The 17144-nt window shown below is 32.6% G+C and overlaps 1 protein-coding gene across 3 annotated transcripts in view; it reads right to left on the bottom strand.

Annotated features, from left to right (window-relative positions):
- Positions 1-7593: 7593 nt before the first annotated feature.
- Positions 7594-17144, bottom strand: part of LOC124357505 — a 296137-nt gene continuing 286586 nt past the window's right edge. Inside the window, exons 1-3 of one of the 3 annotated variants that reach the window (XM_046809369.1) lie at positions 11588-11643; positions 9875-10094; positions 7594-7836 (exon numbers count right to left, since the gene is read on the bottom strand). In XM_046809369.1, the coding sequence (XP_046665325.1) occupies positions 7723-7836; positions 9875-10087 (327 nt within the window). In that variant the 5' untranslated portion in view covers positions 10088-10094; positions 11588-11643 and the 3' untranslated portion in view covers positions 7594-7722. Of the gene's footprint in view, positions 7837-9874; positions 10095-11587; positions 11644-17144 lie in introns of those variants that run through there. The other 2 variants (XM_046809370.1, XM_046809368.1) reach the window with 2 other exon arrangements.

Raw genomic sequence — 17144 nt, forward strand, 5'->3', positions numbered from 1 at the left:
AAAAACCAAGATTAATCTTAAAAAATGTTTGTTTACCTAACCCCGTTTGTTAAAATTTTTTAAAGTTATGTAATGGCCTCTATTACACATAGGCGGGAAAGTTGAAAAACGATTATTTCAGTTGTCGCTCTGCTGTTATTTAAAGTTATATTCCTGGTAAAGATTTATTAGGTACAGTATTGTACGGTAATATAACAAAAGGGCGTGCCTTTAGGAATACACTTAATAACAGTTTCGTACTGGGTTAAAATAATTGTCCGCTCAAAATTGTTCAATTCTGTCTTTTATGCGTTTAAAAATATTTTACAGCTACTCATTTAGCAAGGGGTAAATCCACAACAATAATTAACCAGGCAACTGCTGTAGGCTCTCCTTAAACATGTACTGTTTACCCCAACTCTTGGAGTCTCTCCTCTCAAGCTGTTGTCCACTCCAGCCCCACTGAAATACCCAATACCTTCTGCCACACCCCCCCTACCAACACATGGCAGCACAGACTTTGGACATATGTTAATGATAGGTGACTCGCTTATCTTTGACACTTAATCAGAAAATGTGTATATCCTGGGAAAAAGGTGCCTATCCCGAATGATGTCCTCGAGGACATGTTATTATACTTTAGGTCTAGAATGTAGTGAGGTGTAAGTTGTTGGTGGTAATAATTTAAGAAGGATTTATTTGAAGGGGAGGGAGGGGAACAGGGCTACAATTGTGGACAGGATAGGAGTGAGGCCCTCCGTGGCCTGGCGGACCTTTTGTACATTATTAAGATCAACTTTCTAAATAAACATATTTTTTGGACAGTGCTTTAATTAGGCGATAAATTACCTAAAAAGGACTCCACGTTTTCAACGTTCAACTTGACCTTATGTGTAGCGATTCGGCGTTACATTTGTGGAGGCAAACCTCGTCCGGAATGGGGTGCACTTCTACAGAAGGGCCTCCCATTTGGTGTCAGCGTTTGTAAAATATATTATGGAAGCCCTGCAATCTCTGGATGTAGATCCAGCCTCTGTTCCTGGAGATCCTGATTAGGCCAAATCTGACCAGTTGGGCTCCCTGTGTCACGTACATTTGGGAAACAAAACTACCTCATATTTAGGATTCATTCAACAGTAAGAAACTACTCCAACAGTTATACTCTACAGTAAACTAGACATAGAGGGATGCCCTTTTTACCCCAATATCTCTAAATTTGTGATTAGTGAATCTGAGATCTATAGGTTGTCCAGACTTAAGTGACACAGCGGTTTTTGCTGTATCTAGTATAGTTTCTACATATGATTCTTACTATATCAATACACTATTTATATATAGTGTCAAAACATTTAATTGTTTAGATGTATAAACATTTTAATGAAGGCATAATTGTTCCATTTATGTTTATTACGTTACCATATATTAAAAGATACATTGATGAATCTGCTATTTTGATTTCATGTACTTATACAGCAGTGTCCTAATTGTGTTTGCACTGTTCTCTATTGCAATAATGTTTGTTTCAAAACCTTGCATTGATTTTGCCATCCGTGTGGTTTACGAAATTCATAATTGAATGGTACGATATTTATAAATAGTGAATTTTATTCACAGACACCATAACATCATAAATAGAACTCAATCAAACAATATTTCGTGTCCATCGTTCGATAATGTGAAGGTTACTATCATGTTATAAAACAATATTTCGTGTATTTGTTCTATCATACGTATGATGGTTACAAAATTTCTTTCAAACAATATTTTGTGTTCTTTGTTTGATCATATGATGGTTTCTGACATCTTGGAGCATGAAGCAGAGAATTCCACTTCTAGTCTAGGAATAGAGAGACAACTTTCTTTGTAGCCTATTTGTACACAATCTGATTTTTCTTTAAATTGATAGAGGGATATCTCCTAAGAAAGAGATCAAGCCGCACTGGCTGTGGCGGAAGTTGAAATGGGAAGGCATCAAAAGGTTAAAAAGACAAAACGATAATTGTTTCTCAGTTGACGTTTCAATCGATGTTTAATATAAAGTGTGTCAAGTTAAAACTATATGACCTGGAAAACCTTTTTTCATATTTATAACCCTTTTAATAATCACCTATTTGATATAAGAGAAAGTTATTGGCTGCCAATCGATATGTTTCTTAGGGAAAATCCTCTATCTCTTTCAAATGCTCTCAGCTCCAGGACGATAGAGGAATTAAGATACGAAATTGTATTTTCTGAATTCTGTTTTCCTTAGTCTAATGTGAATGTTCGCAAGTGTGTGTTTTTCATATTCACTACGAGTTATTGTGTGAACACGAGTATTATACGTTAAAACCAACTGACGTGAAAATCCTAAGAGCATTTATTTTTAATCACACAAAAGAAATAAAATTAAGAAGAAAAGCAATGTTTAATTGTACTTATTATATTCGACTGCATTTTGTGACTTGGCTCTTGATATAACTTACCACCACTGGTAAACTTAATCCACTAGTAGACGAAACTTATAATCCTGTTAAGTTAAAACTTAACTTTAAACAACAACTTACTTCAACAGCCACACAAATTTAAAAATAACAAATAAGGGAAGTTTATTTACAGAGCATAACTTTATTGCGTGCCACACAAGTAAAGAATCTCATCGATAGAAGGAGATGGAATCGATAAAACAGGCGAAATTGTGGCGAGAGGTAGTAAGGGCTCTTTATTCAATCTCACACAAATCTTCCAGCTCTATTGTTTTCACATTGGCTGAAATTGAAGTGTCGACCCAGGATAGTGATTCACTCTAACAAAATGGTATCTCAATAAACCCGCGTCCCTATTGAATATTTCATTTATGTGTAGTTTGTTCTTAATTGGTTAATAATTTAGTACATAATCTGTTTTGAATTATTTTGTGCAGAAAATCAGTAAATATTTAATGCTACTTTTGACGACATTAATTGAAATTGACGTAGAATTAATGTTGAATTAGTTTACTATAGCACATTAATTACGTTCATTAGTGTTAGAAATTCTATTAATATTACATTATAAAAAAGCGTAAAATATAAATTTTTCATAATTTTTAAACATCTGTTTATGATGGTTTGAATATAATATATTCAGAATTACACTAAATATTAGTAAAAAAGAAAACTGTTCTGTAAAATTCAGAATATACAAGATACATGTATACATACTTTATCATCATTAATAAATTATTCTGACATTGCTTTTTTCTATGTAAGATCACTTAGTTGGGCAGTGTGAAGTATTGACATCTGTAAGATTCGCAGATAATACATAATGCAGATTATAAAGGGTGATTTTTTTATTGGTGTGGTTTTTAAGTTGGCACCACTATTAAACACAACAATTAAATTTGAATAAAACAGCTGATCTTTGTTTATTATCTTATGTCATTTCGATATTTGTATTGTCTAGTGCGTATTATTGTATAGTAACCATGAACAGACTTACAAAAGAACTATTTGCGTTTGCGAATAGTGCAAATTTATTTTGAAAACCGCAGTTCAGTTCGGGAAACTTACCGAGCTCTTCGTCCGATTTACGGAACTCATAATCGTCCATCAGAGGCAGGTATTCGAGCTTTGGTTAATCGTTTTCGTAATACCCACACTCTTGTTGACAAGCATCGGCAGAGACGCCGCACAGTAAGGACCGAAGAGGCTGTTGATGCTGTTGCTCATAGTGTTGAAGAGGATCCAAGTGTGTCGGTTCGTCATCGTGCGCAGCAATTAGCGATCTGCTACTCAACTCTATGGAATATTTTACGGAAGGATCTACGCCTATATCCATACAAAGATTCAGTTGGTGCGAACTGAAACGATTAGACTATCGCAAGCGTCTTGATTTCGTTGAATGGGCTCAAAATAAGATAACACGTGACCCAGCTTTCGCAGGCAAGATTTTTTTCAGTGATGAGGCTCATTTCTGTTTATGCGGCTTTGTCAACAAACAGAATTGTCGGATTTGTAGTGATGAAAACCCAAAAGAATTTGTTGGTATGCCCCTTCATCCACAAAAACTTACCGTTTGGTGCGCCATTTGGGCAGATGGTGTTATTGGCCCTTTTTTATTTTAAGACAATGCTGGCCAGACTGTTACGGTAAATGGTCAACGCTATCGGGCAATGTTACGGGACTTTTTCTTTCCTCAGCTAAACGAACTTGAAGTGGATTTAGAAAATGTCTGGTTCCAACAAGACGGCGCGACGTGCCACACGGCAAACGACACAATTGGCCTCTTGGCAGAAACATTTGGTGAACGTATCATCTCATTTAGAGGTAGTGTCAACTGGCCCCCACGGTCGTGTGATATCACGCCAACAGACTACTTTCTGTGGGGATATGTTAAGTCTCAAGTATACGCTGACAAGCCACAAACTTTAAATGACTTGGAAGCTAACATTCGTCGAGTTATTGGCGGAATTCAACCACAGCTGCTGGAAAGAGTATTCGAAAATTGGACTTCTCGATTGGGCTTTCTACGCGAACGAAATGGAGCCCATATGCCAGAAAGTTTTTTAAACGTTAATGTCATGACACTGTAGTTCAAATAAATGCATTTGTATGTCAATGCAGGTTGTTTTTAATTTTTTATTCAGTTTTAAAAACCGCACCAATAAAAAAATCACCTTTTATATAAGAAATTATTTGTCCTTAACTAAGATTATAATAACTGCTCTTTTAACTAAAACGATTACATATTTTGAAGGTCATTCCAATTTCGTAAAGGATCTTTTGTTTTTTCAACTACTACTTCAATACAACTTGAGGTTATAAAACAGTGAAACAGTTCAAATATAACTGTATTTGATTGGTTTAACTCATTAAACGCTGTTCAGTCGAAGATGTGGTATTATTTATTTCTGATTTACAGGTAATTCTTCACCTTTCAATGATTTTTATCAGTTAATTTTTTTCGCATAGTTAATCCGGAGGATTGTTCATGTGAAGAACTTAGTGCAGAAATTTTAAAAATATTGCATAGTTAATTATAAAAAAATTGGGAAGTACGAATGATTAGTTGTATATAGGAACTATTATTATTCTTTAACAATATGGAGATATTAATACATTTCTAAAATACTGTTAAGACCTATTTAATCGAAGGGGACCCATTAGTTTCATAAATTTCCATCCGCAAGTCTAGAAAAAGTAACAAGAATGTTTTTAAAGCGTGAATGATAGCAAAGCTGCAGATCGGTGGAGAAAGCTATTGTCGACTGTTTGTTTACATTTAATCTAGTAAACTATTATTAATGTAAAGTAAACACAACTGAGAACATTTATTAAAAAATGTTTTGAAACAATATTTAGAAAAAAAAGGATGTATGGCTTATTTAGTTTAATTAGAATAATTAGAATAGTTAAAAAACTAAGTTTAGTTGATTTAAAATTATTGAAAGAAGTTCATTGTAAATGTAATTTTTTAATTTTAAAAATTCATAAGTAAGTTTGTACATTTATTTAGTCAATATATCTGATTTTGAGTTTTTAAAGTTTTATTTTTGTTATTTGACGTGGTAATAATTCATTCTCGAAACACAAAGTTTCGGATTAATTGGTTATGTTATCACGCAAAACACATTCAAAACATGTTCTAAAATGATTTATAGTCTGTGTGTACAATTGCTTATTTTATCACGCAAAATATATTCAAAACGAATTACAAAACATGTTCTAAAATGATTTATAGTCTGTGTGTACAATTGCTTATTTTATCACGCAAAATATATTCAAAACGAATTACAAAACATATTCTAAAATGATTTATAGTCTGTGTGTACAATTGCTTATTTTATCACGCAAAATATATTCAAAACGAATTACAAAACATGTTCTAAAATGATTTATAGTCTGTGTGTACAATTGCTTATTTTATCACGCAAAATATATTCAAAACGAATTACAAAACATGTTCTAAAATGATTTATAGTCTGTGTGTACAATTGCTTATTTTATCACGCAAAATATATTCAAAACGAATTACAAAACATGTTCTAAAATGATTTATAGTCTGTGTGTACAATTGCTTATTTTATCACGCAAAATATATTCAAAACGAATTACAAAACATGTTCTAAAATGATTTATAATCTTTGTGTACAGCTGGAATCGATACAGATAGACTCCCTACAAAATTTCTACTCTGTATAGGTACAGTATTTTATCTCGAAGGGTCTGAACTTTGCTGCTTAAACAAAGATTGCACAATTTATTTTGTTTTGAAGAAAATCTTTTTTTCATTGGGTAACACATATTTTGGAGAAACATGCTAACTCTGAAAGTCTTCTCATGTGTATTTCCTAGATATCATGTGTCTTCTTACTGGATATCATACGGATACTGGTACAAGGTTTAAAAACAAAAACTAGAGAAATAACTCTGAACGTCTGTTGAAACTAAAATCTAACGAATATACTGTTGGATTAGTAGCCACTTTGTGGACATGGAAAATGGTACCACGGCCGAAAGGACAAGGGAGTAGCCGATGAAGAACTTAACTTACCCTAATCCAGTACGCTAGAACCACTAATAAAACGTTGAAAAGAACAATCAGCTCTTTGAAAAACTTCGTATAACCAATTAAAAGAATTATAATCCTATAACCCTAAATATAAGGAAGTTAGTTAGAAGGTAAGGACTATTGTGGTTTTATCAACACTAAAACTTCTAATATGTCATTAGTTTGACCCAAATATTTTAACATAAAAATGCGAAATAAAACTTAGTTTACGCCAATTTTAAAGACAAAACAAATGCAATTTAGTGTTCTAATTGTAGATACGCAAAACGGGTTAAAGTAAAATTACAGTAGAAAACACCATCCATGATAGACAATGTTTTCAAAATTAAATAAAATGTTTGTAATCTGACAACAATGTTTAGTTACATAATATGAAAGTGTAACAAATCCATACGAGAATGTGGTGCTTTCCGCTTTAAGTCGTCTAACCCTTAGTACGTGAGAAGCATTCATTACTCAGCTTTAATTAAAATCAAGCCATTTTATACGGCTTCCACTGAGTAAACATTAAATATAATATTGAGAGTTACTACCATTGTATCAACTTGAAATAATAATTAAACTTTCGTATAATCATAACGGTTTTTAAATAGTGAAGTTGAAACAAATCTTTACTTTGTTAATAGTTAATTTAAAAGTCTAATATCTTTATTTTAGCTCAATGTTAGTTTATTGACAACATATCTTGTTACTAACAATAAATCCTTACATTATTACGTTTAACTATCTTATAAACGTTTTACGTTTCTGATAAGTAAAATTTACTGCCTGTCTATCGGCAAGATGTCTCTAAAAGTAACTGAACTATAGCAGGAAACCGGATTTTTCCGGACATTGGCCATCGTTCAGTGATACGATACAAAAAAAAAATCAGTAACACTACGTATCGAGATCTACAATCTGATCTCTTTTTCAGGTAAATAAATAACCGTATTAGTTATATAATATAATTACAAACTAATTTAAGTAAACAAATCGTACCAGAGCGTTGTGACACGCGTAAATGAGGAATCACAACCACCATGTTGTGTGCCAAATTCACTAACTCTAAATCAAGCACTTAATAAAAAACTAAAAATCTCCATATTAACATCTTTAATAATGATTCTATTAGTCAAACCGAAAAACTTGGAGACTTTTGAGCGCTCTACTAAGCTCATCAGATCAACAGATTTTTGGACCACAACAATTTGGAAGTACTGTAATGGCCTAGTCAGACTGCTGAGCCCTCTGCGCTGCCTTCTGTCTCGTACACTCCACGCACGCTAAGTACTCGTCTACAGCCCGCTTCTTGTCCTTCCCTTCCTTCAGCTTCTTTACGACCTGCGAGCAACCACAGCCAGCAAGATTATTAGTTATGAGAGTACACCAGTACAGTAATGAGCAAGGCATAGTTCTGTCATTGTTTGTAATCAAAAACACCAAATCACACACGCCGGGAGTCGAACCCGGATCTCTCACTTGCCGGGTGAATGTGCTACCATTACACCACAGAGCGCTTACTTTTTCCGATTCAATTATTATGTATTTGGCCGTATCTGTATATATGAGTCCCAGCGGAGCAAGTACTTTTTTTGATTAAATGTTTATTGAAATTAAATAAGGCTATTGCCATTTATACAATTTAACGTAAATAAAAGTCGTTTGACAGGTGTTTGGTCTTCCGATCATATGTTAGTTTGCTTATTTAAAACGCATATGTGACAGATACGGCCAAATACAAAATAATTGAATCGGAAAAAGTAAGCGCTCTGTGGTGTAATGGTAGCACATTCACCCAGCAAGTGAGAGATCCGGGTTCGACTCCCGGCGGAGCAAGTACTTTTTGTGATTCAATGTTTATTGAAATTAAATAAGGCTATTAAAATTTATACAATTTAACGTATATATATATATATATATATATATATATATATATATATATATATATATATATATATATATATATATATATATATATATATACTATATATATATTTTACAAATATACCCACATCATATCATACATTTCAAATCAATCTTCATAGCACTGGCCTAACTAATGCCTTCCAATTATTACTGATCACACTATAGTTTCCTGCAAACCCGCCAAAAGCGGCTTATCAAGTCAAATCGGCGATTCCTGTTCCGCCATCATTAAATAGCACGCACGCACGCACTGGTCACATACTTACCAAAGTCATTAAATAAATGTTCGATATGCTGTACCTCTTATTTTTTGCTAATAAGACTTTAAAACATATCAAACAACTATTTTTATTAAATATGTTTTGATTTATCAAAGTTTAAAGATTGCAACAATCAGAGGTTCAACAAATTATATTTATATTTTACCTATTACACAATATTACTGAAAACAATTTTTATTTCACAATTTTCGGATTGTTTTCTTTGTTTTTTGTCATTGTACTCATATAATTTTCACATATTTATTTCACAAGGTTTTAAGGTGAAGTTCAAATTATTTTTGCATAGTAAATGATATCGAACAAGAAGTGGATACGAAACATTACCACATATCCTGACTCAAGGAGAAAGTGACGATACATTGAAAATATATTCAGAAATAGTTTCACATGTTAATGTAAAAGTTCAACTTATAATACAACCAGAATAAAAATTATACTACTACTAAATATGCGATAAAGAAACTGAACACCTGCGGTTGCCTTAGGCTCTGCAGCCGGAGTGAAATTGTTCAGGTGTTAATTAAATTAGGTAAATTAGTGTCTGAAATATCAGATTATCCCTAGCTGATGGTTTTATGCAATTGATAAAAAGCTAATAGTTAGAGTATATTTTTACTTTACTTATAAAAAAACATCAGCAAGTTATAAGAATTAATCAGCTAATTTAACGTCTTCACTGCGACAAGAGTTATATACCGACTTAGGACGGTCAAAATAGTAATAATCAGCGTACACTGCAGTAAATGTGTTAAACTATGATACATTTCTAGGTACAGAATGTTTGTTAATGCCTTCACTGCGGCACAAGTCATGTACCGACTAAGGACAGCCGGAATAGTAGTAATCAGCTTCCTTCGCATTCAATGTCTTTTAACAGATTTTGAATCAGGTATTATTTTATTTTTGATTGATTTTTTCGGCAAACAGATCCACAGCCTTAAGCATTGTTTCTCATTGGTTATTTAAAAACCAATACAAAATGTACACCGTTACTAATACAACATAACATAGTCCTAAATAATGATAATATAATAATGATAATAATAAATAATGCGTGGTAATGATATATAGACGTGACAAATTGTTTTACTCCAACTAGTGGACAGATCCTTTACAAATTATAGTAAGTAGTGGAATATTTTGTAAGGACAAAAATAACAAAATGGACTTACTTCAGCATGACCTTTCTCACAAACAACACCAAAGTCGAGGCGAAAGTTCTTGACCCCTTGACTGTACTGCTGATTAAAACCTTCCCTGTTCAGACCGTTGGCGACGGTGAACTCGTCCTCCATCTCTAGCAACTGGGCCGAGAACTTCTTGTCCTCCTCTACCAGTTGACGCTCAGTGTCCAGCATCTCTTTGATGGCCTCTCTGCTCGCCATTCTGTAACTGAAGTAGCTATATGTAACCTGAACAATGTGTGCCAGCCTCAACTGAGCATTTCATTCCTGTCACTTCTATCGTGATTTTCTTACGAATGTGGACTTGTTGGTAGTAAACATAAGTAGCCTATACGTATGCAACCGTTATTATGAATTTCTTCACCATTAGCTGGGTAATTCGGGTATATATAGTGAACTGCAAATTCCAAACATAAATTTAATCTTAATGTCATCATTGAGAGATCGTGATTGATGAGAACGCATATACAGGCTGATATTTCTAATATTCTCCAAACAGAAATAGTTTTACTTATATAAAAAATTTCTGATCCTTCTCAACATTTCTTGCAATAAACGAACACAATCAGCAATTATTTTAAATAAATACACGTATATTTACGTATCGTATGTATAATAAGCGGAAATTATGTGGCCATAAACCGCGACAAAGTGAGAACAGCTGGTGATCAGTAGCGATGTTGCAGCATGTATCGGGCTGTGTTCGTGCAGGTTCCAATAGTGCAGTGAGATATAATCAGGTTTTGATACGCTGGTGTTGTCTTAGATTGATAAAAAATTAAGTCTGATTTTGAGGCTGGTTTGAATTGGAAATTATTTGTGTCCTGACATTTAGAATAACTTATTTGATGTTATTGTAGAGTATTTAAAATCGGAATATGAGTTTAATGAAGGACGGGATTCAGCATGAGAATTTGAATTTCAGCAGCGCAAGAATATAGCAGACAGAAATCTTATGTAAAAATTAGGACTATATTAGTCAACATAAATCGTTGAGATGATAAGTCTCAAAATAACCTTAAAGACCTCGTAATTTATGACACTTGCTAGAAACCATGTCACAAATTATTTTTAGTGATCCTTTGAAAGAGTTGCTTCTTTTAACTTTTTGCGTGTTAGGCGGCAAAGTGTGCAGTCTCTAGCCTCATCTTCAACTGATACTAAGGGATTGAACATTACGCTTATCACACATGAAAAGATTATCTTCAGTACCTTAGATTTGTGTCTTAAGTGAACCTAGTATGATTATGGTTTAACTGTAATGACTGTAATTGAAATATACAATATTTATTAAAAAAGAAGTATTCAATTATTAATAATATAACAAATTAAATTATCGTTGCTTTGGAGGTTACTTAAAAATATCCTTACTAGTAGATGTAACCTAATTTTGATGTGGTTTAAGAGGATACTACTTTGTTCTTTTATTGTTACATTTATATGGTTACATGTGGAATGAAAAACATATGTAAAAAATTTGAGTATGTGTTTTATGTCTGTACTAGTCAAGAAAATTTATATAGACATATCCAAAACTTATTGTGTTTTCCAATATAAATTCTTTTAATAAAGCTTGTTAGTTTTTAGTTATAAGCTTTTTAGTATAATTTTACTTATAAGAGCATGATTATACATTGTAAACAAACTGAAGTTTTAAAAGCTTAAAAGTTAAAAATTTAGAAAATAAACATTACTACTTACTGATAATGGTCTACAAAAAATTTTGATAATGTCCCACTAACAAAATTATTGAATAACTGCAAACATTTCAATTTTAAATGCTTTCAATTTGTTACTAAGCAACAGCAAACAAATGGGGATATGTGCGTGGTACATAAATAAAATCATATATTCTTAAAACAATATTGTCATTCTTGTCTCTTACAGATTTCAAATAATGCAGATTTTTTCAAAATCATTCGTTTTTTATTTAAGTGCTGGAGCGTTGTTGGAATCATATAGGCATATGTGGATGTACAGAGGATAGACGATCGCTATTTGATACAATTACTTTGGTCTTACATGTTCTCAGCAATTTATCTTCAAATAAATTATGTATTTAGTATTAGTAGTATTACTTAACCCCTAAAATATTAGGGTTCCTCTTTGGACCAAGATGAACCTGTGTACCAAGTTTTACACCCCTAAGATCTTCCCACAACGAGTTATCACACATATAGACAGATAGACAGAGAACGTCACGATTTAAGAAGGACCTGTTGGGTCCTTAATAATGATAAGTGTAGTATATACGATGCTTTGAAAAAACAACGTTAGTTCTAGATGTCATGTAACATCTATAAGGAGTTCCTATCAATATTAGGTAAACATAGCCACGCATTCAAAGTTTAACATTGGAGTACATGAGATATCAAGACCATCTTTATTGTCCATTCACTCATCAAGTTATTAGTTATATAAAAATTCAAATCCATAGAGATTGTATAAAATACATAGTGAGTACATGCAGAATAAAAAGTATATTTATAGATGAAAGAAGTAATTCTGAATAATGCCATGTATCAGAGGAATACGCAATCATTGCAAAAGAAAACTGCAGGAAAAGAGACGGAGTTGAGTGTTTTAATGATAAAAACGTAACCTTAATAAATTACTTGTACTGAAAACGTGAAACTTTTACGACAAAGTTCAAAGCATTCAAATAATTCAGAGGAATATCATATTCAGTGAATGAGGGTAGAAAGGAATGTTCATTTCATATGTGGAGATCAGGGGCATGGAATTATAATACGAAGCGTTTATCTCCAGTCTCATTTGCCATAAGTTACATAGCTTGACGTTACCTTTGTGACATGTTAAACAAAGCAGTCGAGCATGTGCTTAACAAGTCTTTGCGCTGTAACATCGCATTATAACTTCAAATTTTCGATGTAATAATATGTTTTTTATTTTTCGTATCTATACATTCTTACACTCTAATTCCAGAATAATAAAACATTTACATTTTCAGTAGTTTAATCTATAATAATAGTTCATATAATGTACTGAATATTAACAAACATGGTCTGCTTGGAATTTTGGTTCACAGTGTACATTTTAATACACATAATGTATACCTTTATAAGTTTCAGTAGAGGTCTTTGTAATATATAGTTCCACCTTAAACATTTTTAATTGAAAGTTTTTCTAATCCACAAGAAAAAAACACTATGAGGGTATAACTGTGCGCAAGCGGATTATATAAGGGTATGAACGAACTCTTTATTTGCTGAGGATCACGTGAGGGGCTAATAAAATTTAATTTCGTCTGTCTGTCTGTCCGTATGATATATCGAAATCGAACATATCTGATGACGTTTTTATGAAACTTTTATATGAGCAAAATTGAATTCACTGATGGCACATATTACTCTTAGCGTATGTACTCTTAGAGTATTAGCGAAAATTGTACTTTGGTCTTATAAATAACATTGACAACAACAAGGTAATCGAAATTTAAATACATTTGTAAATAAAACAGTACAATCACACAACATTCTAAACTAGCAAACATATCAATTGCTATACCAGGTAGTATATAAATAGTTTAAACTATCTAATACATCAATAATTGTTTTTAAATTAATTTAGTATAGCAGTTGAAAAAAATCATTAACACTATGTTTCGAGATCTGCAATTTGATCTATTCCTCAGGTAAATAACTAACCTAAAATATAATCTTGGTTAAAATTGAAAAAATGGTACGAGAAAGTTGTGACACGCATAAATTAGAGGTTACAAATATACTTATTACAACATATATACAAATATATTTCGTATCGCAGGTGGTTCGGAAGAGATTTATTTCAGGAATAAGCTTCACCTTTTGTATCTACGCATTTTTGTTGTAATGTTTCCATTTTTTTTATTTACTTACGTGTGCAATATATTTTAAAATAAATAAATAATAAATAAAAAAAGTATGAATAACAAATTGCAGGTAAGTATTTACTTTTTCTCCGACACTAACATCGATTCATTTAACATTACTTTTCTTTTCGATGTCCCGGAAATAAATGAGTAACATTTATCTCTGGTATTCGCTATTTATAGCCTATTGATAAAGAATCAAACAAGTTCATACAAGATTGCAACATTCCCTTTGCATGTCTGAACAAGCGTTATAGAAGTCAGCGGCATTTTGCAAGTTTGGAACATGGAATAGTGAAGTGTTTGCATGTAGCATTCGCTGAGCTTCTTACAATAATTCTTAGCTAAACAATAATTTCTCAGATGTTTTCTTTCTTTTTTACTAACATTATATATCATAATTATCTCTTCCATACATTAAAGAAGAGTACGTTTTAGTGATACGTCAGCTATTATTGTAAATAAAATTCAGATTAATTTTAGGTATTGAATCATTGGCATATAAGTGTTATGTTTTTAAGCTAGTATAAAGTTATCAGAAATAACAAACTTTGTTTCTTTAGCATATAGTCGGAGCGACGTTAAATAATAAATTGTTTTAATTTAACTTGTACCATTTTTTCACATAACGTTTATAAGTGTTAATTGGCAATGTAAGAATGTAATTTATAAAAATTCAAATTGTAATCCTTTGGGTAGTTAAATATTCGACCAACTAAGTTGTACCAATGAAAGTAATGATAAGGTGCATTTAGTTATTAAAGTTTTAAATTTTCGATCTATAAAATAGTAAGTTATTCTTACGAACACATTATTACTGCAATAATATAATTTGTACTGGGCGGGCAAGCAGCCAGTAAATAAAATGCTTTTTGAAATTGATGATGGCTTTTATGCGAATCACTGATAAGAAATAAATAGCTTGGAAGAATATAAAGAATTCTATAGTTTTTCTTTAAATAGCGAATTAGACCATATCAATTTATTCCATACTAATATTAGGAGCATTACAAAAAATATAGACGAGTTGCTTGTTTACTTGAATTCTATGGTGGAATGTTTAGATATCATTGTTCTGACCGAGTGTTGGCTGAGGGCGGATGAGGGTAAGTTGAACATTGACAGATTTGACCTTGTACGCACTGATAAGACTAGGAACCAGAATGACGGCGTGGTTATCTTGGTTAACAAGCGGTTATCCGTAACTGCAACACAAACCACATTGGGGGACGTATATGGAATTTCACTAGACTTTACTCACTCAAACAAACATTTTAACATACTAGCTTTTTACAGAACATTTGATAGTACTGTAAATAGATTTATTGACGCTCTAGACGATTATTACAATAACATGGAACGAAGGAAAAGGTGCATTTTTCTGAAAGACGCCAACATAGACTTGCTTACATGTAATGACGACATTACAAACAGATACTTAAACTGTCTTAACGGTTACGGACTTGTACAGTGTTTGAAAAAACCCACACGTCGGGACAAATGTATAAATGATGCTTTATTTTACATAAATAAAGATTTAAATACCAATCTATCTAAAAACAATACACGCATGCTCATATTCTTAGACCTGAAAAAGGCGTCGACTCAATTGATCGCAGTATTTTATTGGACAAATTAGTAGCTATTATAGGCGTCCGCGGCACTGCTTTGGCTTGGTTTAGTAGTTATTTCAAAAAAAGGCGTCAAGTAGTTTCAATCTGTGGACATAATAGTGACGAACAAACTGTCGATTACGGGGTAATCCAGGGCAGTACGTTAGGACCAGTTTTATTTTTGATTTATATCAATAATATTTCCATAATTAAATTATTTGGGAAGCTTCATTTGTTTGCCGACGACAGTTTGATTTTCATTTCAGGAAAAAACTGGCGAGATGTTAAATTAAATGCAATGAGTGACTTAAAGACGTTAAAAAAATGGTTTGAACAAAATATTCTTTCAATGAATATTTCCAAAACAAAATTTATGCCTATTTCTTTGAATTCTAGTACAGAATATAATTTGACAGATCTAATAATTCATCAGTGCGGTAGTTACTCCAATTCGACATGTGGGTGCAAAGAAATAGAGATCGTAAAACGCTATAAATACCTGGGGTTGTTTTTGACTCTCGCTTAAAATGGTCTGAGCACGTTGATTATGTCCTTAACAAAATTAGAAAGTATATTTATGCATTTAGGAAACTAAGTGAAATTTTAGACGGAAACGAGATAAAATTAGCGTATTATGCTTACGTTCAGTCACTTCTTTCCTTCGGTAACATTGCGTGGGGCGGTGCGTGTAAAACGCTCCTCGAACCTCTTTTCATTACGCAAAAGAGTATACTAAAGGCAGGGTTGAGGGAAAATGTGCGTTATCCAACTGAGTCTCTCTTTCAGGAATCCTCCCTACTTTCACTACGACAGTTATATATAAAAAATTTACTAATTCACATCTACTATCTAATATCTGCCTATATTGATAGGTGAAGTCAAGCGAAAATTTGAGTTCTTCACCATCGAAACCAGATCAACTTTCGAGGACCATCGCTCACGAATTGATTACACCCAATTTTTTGGTTACGTCAACGTAGTCAAGATCTCTGGGGTGTCCATCTGGACCACTATGGGAATCTATGAGATTGATAAAGGATCAAAATTTAAAAAGAAACTACTCATCTGTTTGGTAACTAATGGTCTGAGGTAGTAAACAAACTAAATACTACTAGGTAATTAATGTCTATTTCATAGTTGAACCCATACAGAAACGCTATACGGGGAAACATTACTGACGTTACTTATGTGGAATCAAGTAATGGGATCACTCTTACTAGCGGTGATAAGTAAAGGTATTTAGGCTACGGTTTTAACAAAATGTTGAAATTATTACTTCACTAGAAGTTCGCAAAGATTGTTGCACAGTTTTTACAGCTAATTGTTAAGAGCTAGACCATGTTTTACTGTCTGTAATTATTTTGCTCCTTGCAGATTTTTTGCAATCTTGACTTATCGATGACATTAAAAGTAAGAAAACAAAAATCCACCTTCATCAACTATTTTAACGGATCTGCCATATTTCCAATAGAAGTAGATTAGTGGTTGTACAAAGTTGCTGGTCCGCAGCACCTTTGCATAAAATACCGACTTTGAATCGCGCCATCAAAGTTAAACTAAGTTGAGTCCCCAAAGCGCTCCCCGCGGTGCCTGCAGGAACTACATTAACTTCACTACTTAACTCGATTTGTCACACATGCATATGAGTGTTTAACGGATCTGTAACAAGTTCAACGTTAGTTATAGTCCTGGTATTGTATACAATATTGTTTAGGACTTTATTAAATCGTCAAGTTATATTTTGCAATGGAGCTTCAACAAAAAAATTTATATT

The sequence above is a fragment of the Homalodisca vitripennis genome, chromosome 3 (genome assembly GCF_021130785.1).
Source record: "Homalodisca vitripennis isolate AUS2020 chromosome 3, UT_GWSS_2.1, whole genome shotgun sequence".
NCBI lineage: Eukaryota > Metazoa > Arthropoda > Insecta > Hemiptera > Cicadellidae > Homalodisca > Homalodisca vitripennis.